General features: G+C 38.1%; 1 protein-coding gene and 1 long non-coding RNA gene across 2 annotated transcripts; one reads left to right on the top strand and one right to left on the bottom strand.

Annotated features, from left to right (window-relative positions):
- Window positions 1-5,406: 5,406 nt before the first annotated feature.
- Window positions 5,407-8,395, top strand: LOC131007235 (uncharacterized). Its single transcript, XR_009095991.1, has 3 exons — window positions 5,407-5,616; window positions 7,543-7,603; window positions 8,118-8,395. It is a non-coding gene; the product is annotated as an uncharacterized LOC131007235 (long non-coding RNA).
- A 3,521-nt stretch (window positions 8,396-11,916) lies between these two features.
- On the bottom strand, window positions 11,917-14,211 carry LOC131007234 (autophagy-related protein 8i-like). The gene is made up of 5 exons (XM_057934385.1): window positions 14,013-14,211; window positions 13,869-13,924; window positions 12,991-13,043; window positions 12,280-12,398; window positions 11,917-12,181 (listed from the first exon to the last, which is right to left on the bottom strand). The coding sequence occupies exons 1-5, from the start codon at window positions 14,050-14,052 to the stop codon at window positions 12,054-12,056; spliced, it is 396 nt and encodes a 131-aa protein (XP_057790368.1). The 5' UTR covers window positions 14,053-14,211; the 3' UTR covers window positions 11,917-12,053.
- Between the last annotated feature and the right edge of the window lie 849 nt (window positions 14,212-15,060).

Raw genomic sequence — 15,060 nt, 5'->3', positions numbered from 1 at the left:
TTGTTTCTTGTTGCTTTCCTGTTGAGAGCTGAGTTTGATTCACTAATGAGTTGTGTATTGTTTTGATGGCGGAAATGTTTGAGGTGATGGATTCTGATATGAGGCAGTTGTTGTGCCACCACTTCCCGAGGAGCTGTTTTCGATTGCACCTTCACCCCCAGCTGATCCGATTCCAGTTTCATCTGAACCTCAGATTGAGCGAGTGCCCTATGATCCTTATCCGAGGGTCGTTCCCTTACCGGAGCCGGGAACGTTGGAGTTTCAGTTATTTATGCATCCAGTTTTCTACCCACCGTCCCGAGATGCCCAGGAGGGAGGATCTCGGCCAGCCCTGCTCGACAGCGACGAGGAGGACCCCGATGAGGAGACTCTGGAGATGACGGTCGGCTATGGACGGACCCAGCCACTGCAGCGTCATACTACTACCGATAGAGTTGAGACATGGGTACCTGTTCCTGAGGTGCCGGTTTATGGTCCGATGGTGGACACCGATGTCGAGGATGAGCCGAGCGATGATAGCGTCTACCGACTGATTGACGAGTATGAGAGTCAGGAGTCAGAGCCGAGCAAGGAGACGGAGCCGAGTGAAGATATGGAGGTTGACGAGGCGACGAGCAGGATTTCAGGAGACGATAGCTAGTTAGCACGTGTATCTAGTAGACACGTACATATGTATAGATGTATAGTTGAATTTATATATATATATATATATATAGGTAGAGAAGCATAGTATAGTGCGTATTAGTAGATAGTGTATATCTATAGACGCTTAGTACTAATGATGCTTGTATAGCTAGAGCATCATTTTAGTGTTAGGACCTTTGTACATAGGATCCTACTTTTGGTAAAAGACCTCGAGAGAGAGGCAATTTTCCTTATATATATATATATATACAGAGATGTAGATGATTAGTGAGTTCCACTACCTTTATCAGATCTTTGAGAATGATGATGTTGATGCTTGATGATAAATGAGAAATAGAGGTTGATGAGAATTACGAACGATGATAGACGAAAAATAGAGTAGACGAGAATCTTGAAAATTTTGAGATCGCACATGAGATATAGAAGTGAAGTGAGAAAAAGAGAAATTGCATTTAGTAATGACGAACGATTAGTTTCGAGGCCTATAGTTATATGATTCGTTTTCCTTATAGTATACCTCCGAGAAGAAGAGGGAACGGAAGGAACATAAATCGAGAAGAAGATAAAGAAGAGGAGCAGAGAGACCAACAGTTGAGATAATACGACGAGAGTTAGAGATTTCATCACGATTTATAGACACGACCCCAAATAGGACGAACGTATTATGGAGACTTCATGGGATGCATAGATGCTATTGACCAATTGTACTTTGAAATAGAGGTACTTTCACCGGGACCGCGCGTATCATCGCTAGAGTAGTCATGAGAGTAGGCTTATTAAGTCCCTATCCCGCTTGGTCGTATTTAAATTTTTCTGCATCCATTTGAACTCCAACAGGAGATGAATTAATTGCTATTGAGAAATTTTTCCAGATCCACTGTGTTCGAGCCTAAGTCGTTTGTGTTGGAAATCCTTACCCCTTGCTTTAACAGTGGACAATTTATTCATTTTCCACTTAGTGGATTGCTTCTACTCCCAATATTGATTTACTTCCATCATATCATATCTCAGTTTTATTCTAGTTCTGTTCTAGCTTTTGATCTTCCTTTGATTGTAACTTCTTCATTATCCTTGAGATAGCACTGGCTATTATGGAATCATTCCATAACTTGAGCTCGTCTTGTTCAAGATCAGACATTTTTATTCATCACATCCTATTCCCTACCACATCCGACAAGAGTTAGGAATGTCTAGGTAACTAGGATGGCATAACAAGAGGAGTGATTGGGAGAACCACGATTTATGAGAGCAATCGTAGGATATAATTATTACGGGACGAGCACAACTTTTCGACCATGAATTTTCTTTTATTAGCCAGTTATGCAGAAAGCTAACCATTTCGAGGATGAGAATAAGTGATGCTAAGACAGAGTAGGCAGTAGCAGATTCAAGAAGATCAAGATGACAGGTTAGAGCAGATAATGTATTCCACGATAGCAGACTGAGATGACGACTAGTATAGATGTAGCATCGTCGTAGTATTAGGGGATGTTTTATTTTCGTTATGCCCCGCAATTAGTAAGAGTTCTCGGGAGAGAAAATTTTCTTAAGTGTTCATATGACGATGACCAGAGTCTCTATGCTTGAGTAGAGTTTTGATCTGATGTTGCGATGATAGACATGAAATATGTCTTTGACGTTGAGTTATGAGAATTTAGAAAATAGTATGATGTTGAGTAAGAGTTTTATGATTTGTGAGTTATGAGAATTAGTTCTAAGGTTGATATGTGTTCCCTTAGACTTTTGTCGAGGAAGAAAAATCGATTGAAGAAAGAAATAGAGTTGATAATATAAGATAAGGCAATAAAACCGTAGCTGTATACGATCGTCAGTTTCGTGACTTGGTTCGGTGTGCCACATATCGAGAAGAGATGAACGAGAAGATGTCAGAATAGTTCCGATCAGGTTTGAGACAAGAGATTCGAGTCGATTTAACGAGTCAGAGTACGTGTATGTGTACTGAAGCATTAAATAGAGCGCTAGATATGGAACTAACAAAGCAGCCAGAGAAGGCGATTCAAGCTTCAGCACCCCAATCGAATTAGAGCATCCAAACGTGAAATCCACCTTTTTCCGGACGAGGGCAAGAAGGAAAGAGAAAATGGGACGACCGAAGTCAAGGCCCTAAGAAGCCGTGGCAGAGTCAGAATGTGCCACCGCCATATCAGAACTGAGACAAATAGCCTTATGTTGGCCCAGCTGCCCCAGCAGCAGTCTTTCAAGGACCGCGAGGGATATCGCCTTGCCCGAAGAGCAATAAACTACGTTTGGGAGGGTGTAAAATGGGACAATATACTTGCTACACCTGCGAAAGGGTTGGACACTACTCGAACCAGTGTCCGAATCGGCAGCAAAGTGGAAGCGGAGAACGACCGAGTCAGTTTTGGCCGCAACTCGAAAGCAATGGAGGGAACTCTACCGCTACCTCTACCACAGCGACAACAGCCAGCCTATCGACCACGTCAGTCAAGAAGGCAACCACCAGCCCCGTAGATGAATTAATCCCATCACCAGATATTGTTCGCGCTTGAGCAGAAAGCACCGGACAAGAATCGAGGAAATTTGACAGGTATAGGCGAGATGAAAGGTGTGCCCAGAGTATTTTTGTTCGATACTGAACGTAGAGCCTGCTCCACAACCTCTAAAGAGTAACCACACCCATAGGCAGAACTACTACGGTTTCGCACGTGTGCCCTAACTTAGAATTTAAGTTAGAATCGATTAAGCTCGAGGCAAGAGACCTGAGATTGATGCCTATGTGACACTTGGATATAATTTTGGAATGGACTGGTTACAGGAAAACCATGCGAAGATACAATGCAAGGAGAGACGGATATCTTTTCAGCCACTTGGCCAAGAACCTACTTCCTTCATTAGCATTAAGAGAAAATGAAAGAAGACGCCGATCATATCGGTACTACAAGCAAGGAAACTCTTGCGAAGAAAAGATACAACAGCGCACGTTGTATATTTGAACCAGAGAGACGAATCCAAGGCGAACGTTTATGACGTACCCGTCGTGCGAGAGTACAAAGATGTTTTCCTGAAACTTTACCAGGATTACCACCAGATCGACAATTTGAGTTTACGATTGACCTTGAACCCGGTACCGCACCGACGTCGAAAGTGCCGTATAGAGTGGCCCATGTAGAGTTGCAAGAGTTAAAGCTGCAACTCCAAGAACTTCTAGAGATGGGTAGATTCTTTTGACGTTGGAGACAACGTTTTCTGTAAGTTCTCCCTATCTTGGGGAGTGTATCGTTTTCGAATAAAGGAAAGTTCAAACCGAGATATATAGGACCTTATGATATATTAGAGAAGGTAGGCCCTGTAGCCTATAAACTAGCGTTGCCTCCGAGCTTCGCGAACGTCTATGACGTTTTCCATGTTTCTCAATTGAGAAAGTACATGTTTGATCCAAAACACGTCATCCATCAAGAAGAAGTATCCCTGGAATCAGATTTGAGCTATGAAGAGAGACCTGATGCTATTTTGGACCGGAAGATCCAACAATTAAGGAACAAGTCGATTCCTTTGGTGAAAATCCAATGGAGACATCACGGTCAAGAAGAATCAACATAGGAACTTGACGAGAAGATGAAAGAGAAGTATCCAGAGCTTTTTCCCGAAGATGAATAACTCAAATTTCGGGACGAAATTTTTTTTAAGGGGGGTAGGATGTAACACCCCGTACTTTTCCTTATGTTGTGATATAGTGTCTTAGCACTATTGAGAGTACTGAGATGTCGAGATGCGAGACTACTTTTTTTTTTGTGACCAGATAAGACATTATGTCTTTTAAATAGTGATACGAGTGAATAAACCGATGATGGAGTTAGAGTGATGAGATTCGAGAAATGAGCTGAGATAGAGATGCTGATTGAATTGAGTTAAGATTTTATTTTATTTCCGACTACCGGGAATAGAATTACCGGATATTGAGTTATCAGAGTTTGACTGTCCTATTAAGAAAATAGGAATAATGAGTTGGAAATAGAGCCGAGGAAGAAAGAGTGAGAACCTTGATGAAAAGAGTCGGTCCGAGAGACGTCTAGTTTGTTTGTTTTGCCGACTGCTTTGATGTGACATTATGTGAATTTACGTGACTGATTGATTATGTGATTTTCGTGATGTGTGTCACTGTGACCGAGTTATTATGATTTTTATTTGAGACTTTAGCATTTGGAATTTTGATTAAGTTTCCAAAGCAAGTATGGTTTATTTTTATCGAGAAATCGAATGATGCCGGTTTATGAAAATTTTTCTAAGCATAATTTTTTTTAAATTATTTTTCCTACGAAGAGGAATATTACAATTGAGTGAGTGCACTAATAATAGTGCTATAATTATTATTTTGGTCACATGAATAATTATACTATGGTATTCTATTAATGAGTGACTTTTCCATAGTTATTGTGATTTTTATTTGATCACCCTTCTCACACTTTATTTTAATTTCTCTACCATATGTTATATTCCTCAAATTACTAAGTGTAGAGATTGGGAGAGTAGAGATTGAGAGTATATTATTGAGAGAGTAGGGATTTAGAGTGTAGAGATTAGAGAGAGAGAAGTGTAGAGATTAGAGTGAGAGAGAGATTAGAGTGAGAGGGATCATGCTTTAATTGCCAAATATTCCCTAAGATTTACAAATCTCTTTAAAGATACACAAGATCAATTCAAATCTTGCAAAGCTAATTTCTCTCTCTCCCTCACTTGAAATTTTCGACAACATCACCTCTTTTCCTCACACACATTTTCACCCAACACACACTAATCTCCTTCATCTCTCATTTCCACCATTTTCCTCCATTGATGAAAACCTTCGAAGCTTCCAACAATATTACCAAACACCTCAAACCACTCTAATATCTTCTATAAACACATTCTAGCCACTTTTAATCAAGAGAATCCTTGAAGAAGAAGCTCCAAAGTTAGAGTGAGAAAGTGAGAATTTTGGTGAGAATTTGGGTAAGTGGCCATGTTTTTCTATAATTCTTGATTGAAGGATGTTGTGTGAGTGTATTCTTGAAAGATGAAGCAAGAAAATTACCCCCTCCCTATTTTCTAAATTTTCGAAAAAGTGGGTCTCCACCCCTTCAAAAATTTTCTTTTTCTTTTCTTGATTTGGGGTGAGAAAAATGAGAGTTATGTGATGTGTATTGATGATTGAGGTATGTTGTGAAATATGTGCCGTGAGATGTGAAACTTTGAAGGGAGTTAGTTTACCCAAAAGGGGAACTTTTGAGTCAAAGAGTTAATAGATAAATTGATGATGTAAATGAGTCTATGAGATGTATATGATGATGATTGATGGAGTAATTTGAGTATATGATGTCAATTGGAGTCTTTGACGTGAGTTAGTTTACTAAAATTAGGGATATGTGTATAAATGCCCTTATTTGTGAATTGATGGTTTTGATGTGAGATTAATTGGTTAAAAATGAAAGATCTATGAGTGGATTAAAGATTCATATGTGTTTATAAATTTTGAAAGAGTTTAGTTTAGTAAAAATTAGGACTTTTTGGTCTATGTGTTATTTAAGTGATTTTGCTTAAGATATATGTTTTTAAGCATGATAGTAGTGTCTTTGTATATTTGATTAAGTCTATTGTAGGCTAAATAAAATTTTGGCTTAGTTTAGTTTGTATGAGTTTTGAGTTCTTGTATGATGTGAGTTTGATGCTTGATAAAATGAGGTCTAATTGCTCTATGATCATTATGTGAACTTTTGCCATGTTTTGTTAAGAGTTTTATGTTGATACATGGATTTTCATTAAAATCTAGTTTATATGATAAAGAGAGAAGGAATATGTGAATAATGAGTTATATGATGTAAAAGATCATATTTGAGTATTTGAGTAACTTTGAGCATGAGATTGAAAAGAGAATTTGTTTGATGCGTTCGTTGAAGTGTTTTCTATGAGATTTGAGTTGATGATGAAAGAAAAGAGTCGAGATTGAGTATTATGAGTTTTATGTTGTACTTGAATGTTTTTAAGTGCTTAAAGTGAGCTTTGATGAGTTTACTTCGTTTAAATGATGAGTTGAGCATGTTTGCTTGTGTGTATGATTCGGAGTCGTTTTTCACGACGCACTGACCTACTGTTTTCGAGGGGTTTTTGATACCCAAACACCCTGAAATTTTTATGGTAAGTATATTTGAGAGTTTTGAACCTACCGGTAAAATTTCAAGTCATTTGGACTTCGTTTGCTATTTTTATAAAATGTAAAACTAAAACTGCTACGTTCTGCCGAATTGTTCGGTGAGTAGCCAATGGAGTCACCTTTTCCAGTAGCTTTCCTTAGCATTCTGGAACCCAAATTTTTATGGTTGAGACCTGAGTGTCTTAGATAAGTAACCACCAAATTTCAGACCTTTTTGACAACGTTTACTATTTTTCAAAAATCAAACTTTTCGGTTGCTAAAAACTGCCGAATATGGTAGACTGTAGTAAAACAGTCATATCTCCTAAACTACTTGGAGTTGTTGATCCTACTTTTTTTTAAATGAAACTAGACTCCAAGAGGTTTCTTTTGGTACAAGTTACGACCCCAGACGAGTTCTTTACAGAGTCTGGTGAGGTTTTAAAGTTGAGTCAGTGCAGAGTGAAGTTTGTTTTTGACTTGTCTATGTGTGTTTTTCATATGCTTAAGTGTTTATACTTGTTTATGTGCTTGATTGCTATGAGTTTGAGCCGAGTTGAGAGTTAAGTCGATAATAGGACGTGTGAATCCTTAGAACCCGAGTATACCTAGGGATTGAGTTTTAATGGGTAAATAGACGTTGAGTGAGAAGTTATAGTTGAGATGAGTTTGGATTCAGAAATTGAGTTTCTGACTAAGGTTTGTTTTATCACATGAACCTTCGATGACGATAATGATGATTTATGAAGACCGAGCGAGACGAAGAAGTAAGTCGCCTGTTTTCTTTCCGAAACTAGCGAAGGACTTCAGGTGGGCAATATTTTGAGTATATGTTTATCATATGAGCTTTCTAAAATGATTTTATGATGTTATGAGATTAACAAATGCTTTGAGATAAATGATATTTGAGAACTGTTTGACTTGCCAATTTTTGATGTTGAGCTTGTATGTTACCATCTACTGATGAGACGAATTCGGTCCTGCCACAAACGGGATTTTGTGCACAGAGGTGACTGTGAGCCGTCTTCGGGTCGGCCGGTCACGGTACTCGAGAGGGAGGCCTACTTCTCGGTACCTTTGGTGATAAATTGTAGATGTGGTACTTACATGTTGAGTATTTTGATTGCGCAATCGTTCATTTGATATTTATGATGCATATGTTTGAGATTCAGCTTTCACAGGTTTATTTATACTAAAATCCCTGTGATTTGCTTAAAACTGTGGCAAGTTCAATTTATAGCTCTAAGAGCACCTTTCTTGTTTTTCGGCGTTTGCCCACTGAGTATTATGTACTCACGCCCTGCATGTATTTCTAAATGTGCAGGCTAAGCGAGGAGTGAGATTGGTCTGGTGCTGGTGGAGGAACGTTTCAATCGTTTTGATCATATTTAATATTGCCTTTATGTTAATTAGAGTTTGATGTTTGAGATACTTAGTTTTCTTTTGAAACCAGCCAATACACTCACGGTTATGTGTCTTCATACATATAATCGGTTCGCCTTTTGCTGCGATACTCTGCTTATTATTCTTCCTTATGAAAAATGAGCAATACCTGTTTTGTTTTTGATCGTGAAATTCCTGATAATTAAAAAGTTATAACGACGTTGACGAGTTTACCCTTGGGTTCATTTATGACGATTTTCCTTAGCATGCTTTGATGCGAGCTTCCGCTTGATGTTCGATCTATTCTTCTTATCTTTTATTCTTTTAAAAATAGTCGTATCGATACTCGTACCCCACTATCACTAGTGTCGGGAATCGGGCTGCGACATGAACCGAACCCCTTACACATGCACGCCTCCCTCATGTCACGAGGGATGGCCACGGTGAACATCCTCTGTCGATATTGGGCGATATGGTCGTCTGGGTCAGACGCGCCATCAAACATCTTCATGTGGGGAAAGTTGAACTTCCTCGGCATTTCCACCAAAGCTATTTCGTCCACAAAGGGCGAGTCAGCATAACAGCTCTCTGCGTTTTTCTTGATTGGGGCCGGGACTCCTGGGATTCGTTGGATGATGGCCTCCATATCCGCCAATCTTCTAGCCAAGGCGGGGTCTAAATTCTGGATGGTGTTGGACATGCCATGTCGTCCCTGATCGACCTGAAATGGTTGATCTTGGATGCTGCCATTATGACCGAGTGGACCTGTTCGCCTTGCTCCATCTGGTTGTCCCGTTGGGTCACCTTCGTGCGGTCCCGTTGGCACAACATGCCCCTGGGTGGTATCGGTCCGGCCTACTGGGGTAGAATGATCCACTCCCCCATTCGTCAGGTTGACTTGAGTGAGGGCTCCCATTATGTTCGTCCCGGTTGTTCTGGTTGTCCTGGGTGTTTGGTCCAAAATGTGGGTTTCACGTGCATTCACATGAAGATTGCCCGTGTTAGGATGAATAACCTCCGATCTATTGTTTCTTACCGAGGATGAAGGGTCATCTGGGTTGATCTCAGTTCCATTGGGTGTAAGCGGGATGTCCTCAATATCCATCATGGGGTTGATAGATACCCGGAATCAGTCAGGGCGTTGCGTTTGAATTGGCGGAGGCGTTTGGATCTGAGTGAGAGCGTTCAGTCGGGCTAGCAGCTCTTGGTTTTGTTTTTCCAACAACAACCGACTATCCCTTTCCTGGGCCATCTGGTCCATCAGGGCATTGAGCTTGGCATCTATCTCCACTTGGGCCAACAACTCGGTTTGGGAGGGAGTATCGGTCATGTCGCGTGTGTCGTTTTGGGTGCTCATGGTAGAACTCGGTGATTGTTCGTCGGGAATGCTTGATTGCTAGGGCCCCACGGTGGGCGCCAAATTGTTGGGGATGGATCCAACAATTACGGATAAGGACGTCGGGGTCGTTCGGTACGATGGGCACTAGCAACCTGAAACACGAACAACGTTAGAGCCCTCCTTGGAGCACCGGTGGGGGTGTCGATGGAAGGGCCTCCGACGCTCAAGTCAATAAACAATATTAATAAAAATCGTATTGAAAGCAATTGAAAGTAAATGAAATAGTAAATCGGATCGATCTGGTCGACGGAGTTGAAGGCGATTGAGCAATGAGAGAGGGCCGTTGGGTCGTCCCGGTTGATCTGATCACCGGAAAACCTAAGGCTGGGAGCGTGGAGGCAGAATAGTGCGAGAGGGGAGAGAAAAGCGAGAGAACGTGTTGGAGTGCGAATGATCGTGTGGGTCGAATGAGCTAGTAAGTTCTTATTTATACCGCGATGGCCTGACGGCTAGGGTTTTGCTGGCACGTCTACTTAAACCCTAGTCGTTCCTATATTCGTGGGGTCGATATCCCTGATTAGTTTTCGCCTTCTTCCCCAAGTCGCTGCTCTATCTAGGGTTTGGATCGATGGGCCTTGATGACCTAGAATACGGGCCGAATTAATTAATTCGGTTTTTTTTGAATTGGGCCTGATGTTTGGGCCGCAAGTATTTACTTGAATGGGTTGTACGAAATTTGCCCACTACAGTCGTTAAAAATATTAACGACCAATTTTTGGGTTTTAACGACCGAAATTTCGGTCGTTAGAGCCGCATTTTCTTGTAGTGTAACATCAGTCTGAGGTATTATTTCCTCAGATAGCTTTTCAAATTAAAGTAACATCTCGTACCATTTGGTAATACAATATAAATTTATATTGTTGCTGGGAAGCCAATTTGGTAATAATACTATGAGAGGGCTCGTGATATAGCCATTTTGAAGATGAAAACACAATATTTGGCCACTAATTGAAAAAAACACAAATTTTGGCTATATTTTACGTGTAAAGACTGTTTTGCCAACCGGATTCAGGTCGAATTCTAGTTTACGCGGGACTATTAGTGCCATATGTGCCAACCGAAAAAAATAAAAATAAATAAATAAATAAAATCTAAGTATATGTCACTAATGACACTAATATAGTCATAAGTACCATTCGGGCAACACTATATAACAGAGTATATGACACTAATGACACTAATATGACCATAAGTACCATTCGTGCAACACATTAAATGGAAAATCTAAACCCTAAATGATAATCTAAACCCTATGGGGAAGTGTTCAAAATGGCACTAATGACACTAATATGGCCATAAGTGTCATTCGTATGACACTAATGGCACTAATATGACCATAAGTACCATTCGTGCAACTCTGAGTATATGTCACTAATGGCACTAATAGTGCCATATGTGCCTAACCCGCTCGCAAACCCGAATTCGACCTGAATCTGGTCCGCCCTATTTAAGAACAAAACAGTCCAAAAACGTAAAAAAAATTGCTAGAATTTGTGTTTTTTCAATTAGTGGCCAAATATTGTGTTTGCATCTTCAAGGGGCCATATGAATATATTGTTTGTAATACCATATGCATACATATCCATGGAATTCTTTACATAACCACAGAATCCTTCCACTTTTGATTCGTTCACAAAGTTCCTCTTCCTCTTGAAAGAACAGAAAAGTATGTTTCTTTGTCCAGTATGGAATTGCTGTCTGAATGAGAGAGAAAATATTACTCCGATCCCTTCTTTATGAATAAAACTAATGTATTTTGTCTGCATGCAAAATCATACCCTTTTTTTGCCTCGTCGTTCCTCATTATCATCAACAATAGTATGATTCATATCAAGTGTTTGTTTCGTCCAAGATCTGGGCACGTAGACCAATTACAACACTGGGGATGGAATTTGATGGATCTATCTATTATTAGGATTTAGGAGATCATATTCATATGAAATATTGTGGTGATCTCAATTCTCAAGTTAAGTTTTGGAGAAGGAAAGTAGTATAAGCATTCTTGAATAATGCAGCGCATAGATAGAAGCTGGGGTTTCAACAAGTTTGGAATCAAGATGAAATTTCATCTTGGCGTGGGCAAAAATTTACCCAAAATCATCAAATCAATTTCTATTTTAGGAGTCTGGGTTGAGCTTGTTTTGAATTTGATGTTATGTTATTACTTTAGTTTTACATTAATTTTGAGATTAGAGCTTTATTTGAAAGCCATGATTAAAACTATTTTACTTATCATTTTTATCTTATAATTATTATATTATCGCTAAATTATATTATGGGCTAATTAATTATCATAGTGCATCACATGAGTGAAAAACTAGTTCTATTACAGAGTGTACAGTTATCAGAAGAGAGTATATGGTTTTCATTTGACATTCCAGTAACACAAACACATTCAAGGCCCCAATAACAAATGTGTACATACCTTTTCAATATATTTACAGCCACAAACATGATATCTTAGATATAATAAAAGCATTAGCCAAGAGAAAGCTCATGCCACATGACATTATGAGTGCTGCCAAATGTTTTCTCGCTGCTGTAGCACATATAGAGGAACCCGTCCTCGTCCTTAGATGAATTGTACAAGGATTCGATCAAGCTTGCTGTGCCGATGAAAAAACAAAGAAATTAGAAGATATGGTAAGAAATCATCGACGTTCATGCAGCCAGACTGTCCAACAAATTAGGGAAGAGAGCCTACTTGTTTGTGGTAATGTATCCTTGACGAATACAAAGAGAGCTTTCCCAGGAGTCAGGCGGAGCCTCGCGCCCAAGATGTGGATAAATTGGCCAACCGACATATCACGAGGTACCAGGAATCTGTTGGCAGACCACATGAAAAAGTGAAAACAAATTAATTCGTAAACTGATAAAGAATGAATATACTTGCTGAAAGAAATACTTTCTAATTCTCCTCAAGCAAATAGTGTATAGAAATGGACTCTGCTAAATATGTAACATCAATTCTTAAAATGAGACTCTCTCTCAAGGCACTGAATCTATATAATCTAAGCATCGATAAAAAAAAATTACAAGTTCTATTGGTGACGGTTATACGTCTATGTCTTTATATATTGTCCTTGGCCATAGCAAATATAACTCATTTACAAAGATATTTTAAGTTTTTCACATGAAAATGTTAGTAAACATGCATTGCCCCAAGCTACTCTTACTTACACATGATTTGGAACACTGTTAAACGATATGAAGGAAACATATTTGGGACTAATTTTCTGCATATTCATCAATTCAATAAAGAACCTATTTATAATAGGAGAGACAAAACCTAAACTAGGAAACATAATCAAAACCTAATACTAAAATGCCGTATATAATTCCAACACATACATAACTTCGAGGCTAGTAAAAACTACACAGAAACAGAGTGGTTAACAAGGAATGAAAGGCTTACTTCCTCTTCTCCATCTCAGGAAGGTCGGACTTAGAATATCTTTCAGCAACAACCTACAATAGTCCCACCAAGTAAACAATGATATGACCGCATGACTACTACAAAGGCGCAAGGTAGTTATCCATTTATTTAAAGCATCTAAAGAATCTTGAAAAATTCATGGCTAATCCACAAAGGCAAAAGTATTCATTACTCAATTTTCAGGCAAGTTTCTTTTAATGATCTTTGCATTTTCTAAAATTGCTTAAAACCAATCAAATTTTGTGTATGAATATAAATGTGAAAGCATCTTAAATGCAATCTTCCAACTCAGCCTGAACTAAACCAGAAAAGTACAATAAGTTACAAGATAATATGTAGCAAAAGCAAAACCTACTAAACAATGATATCCCTTCTAACCAGAAACCATAAATATATTCCAGAGTCCTAATTTTAGGAATGATAAGACCACGAGGTCTTTCTTTCTAAAGAATAGCAGCTCAAAAAGTAAGAATCCTAACTTTGTCCATACTGAATCTAACTGCTCCTCTTCAATCATCCAGTGCATGTAAGACATTTTCTTGTTTTTTCTTTGTCACGTTAGAGGAATTAAACTTTGTGAAATTTTCTGATTGCAACAAACACATATTATAGGAATTTACATACACAATTTCTTCATAAACCAGTTTGAGACTTTAAGGGGCAAGTATGCATTTTCAAACATAAATCTAGAACTTTAGTCTCAAAACAAAGGAAATTGTAACAGAGTAAGTATCAACAATAATATCAAAGCAAAAAAACAAAATAAACAGCATTAAATTTCAACTGATTGTCCATTTAAAGTAGATAATGAAGCCTGGCTTGTATAATTCTGTAAGAATTATCACAGAAAGACCTACAGGGACTCGATCGGGATATTTGGCGATGATGTCCTGTGATTCTTCTGCCCTTTCGTCTGCAATTAAGGGCAGCTGTCAATTTTAATTTTGATAAAACAAAAGAGGCGAAGAATTGAAGCGTAAAGAAAAATTAGGGCAACGAACCAAAAGAAAACTGTTCCTTGAAAGACTGCATCTTGCCCATCCCTCTAGATGTTGCAATGCTTCCGCTCAGAATTGGTGGGGAGAGACGACCGAAAATGGAAAACAATAAAACAACAAATATTGATTGAAAAATTGGAACTTGGAATAAGGACGGTGTCGTGTTTGTGGGATCTTATCGTCTGATTCACCAGTCCACGCCACGCTTTGGAATTTAATTTATAAAATTATATACTACTCCCTCAGTAGTATATACAATTTGACACAGATTTTAAAAAAATTGTTAAAATAAGTGTAAGTGGGATAAAAAAAAATTGTTAAAATAAGTGTAAGTGGGATAAATATACTACAATTTATAGGGATAATATTAGTATAAAAAAATAAAATAAAAATACATTTTTTATTAAAAAATAAGAATAAAAGCACAAATTTATAAATAAATGTAAGAGAAAAGGTACGATGTGATGGTTAAAAAAAGTAAATAAGACTTTTTTTCATGGACAAAAAAAAAGTGATAAATAGACTCTTTTTTTGTGGACGGAGGGAGTATTATGTTGTTACTATTAAAAATAACTAGTGTGTAACCTGTCGAAATTCGACGAATACTTACTCTAATTATATTTATAATTATAATAAATCAAATAATATTTATATTAAAGTAATGAATTTGCTATGTAAATAACGATTTTACTATTTGTTCTCATCACAAAAATGTATAGTAACTTATGTTAAATATCCACACGTATTTATATTTACGAATATAACTTATGACAATAATTGATTACCCGTATCATCAAATACTCGAATATTAAAGAATAAACATCCATATACAAAATTAAGAGATAATTATATATATAAAAAAATCATGTAAACATGTTAATAAAACGTTTGTACCCGTCAAAAATGTATGTTACTCATACCCAAATAATTTGAATAACAAAATAATTAAAATATGAAAAAAAATTCCACGAAGGCATGTTGATAAATGTTCTTACCCGTCTAAAATGTATATACTCATACTCGTCCCAATTTTGATTACTTACACGAACTC

Source organism: Salvia miltiorrhiza, chromosome 1, assembly GCF_028751815.1.
Source record: "Salvia miltiorrhiza cultivar Shanhuang (shh) chromosome 1, IMPLAD_Smil_shh, whole genome shotgun sequence".
Taxonomy (NCBI): domain Eukaryota; kingdom Viridiplantae; phylum Streptophyta; class Magnoliopsida; order Lamiales; family Lamiaceae; genus Salvia; species Salvia miltiorrhiza.
Note: the sequence above shows the minus strand (reverse complement) of the source record. Positions and strands in the feature narration are given on the sequence as shown.

Coding starts and splice junctions, on each gene's coding strand:
- LOC131007234 (XM_057934385.1), bottom strand. CDS start 14,052: ATGGGCAAGATGCAGTCTTTCAAGGAACAGTTTTCTTTTG. Junction 13,044..13,868: donor AATATCCCGATCGAGTCCCT/GTAGGTCTTTCT, acceptor GGACTATTGTAG/GTTGTTGCTGAAAGATATTC. Junction 12,399..12,990: donor CCTGAGATGGAGAAGAGGAA/GTAAGCCTTTCA, acceptor GTCTGCCAACAG/ATTCCTGGTACCTCGTGATA.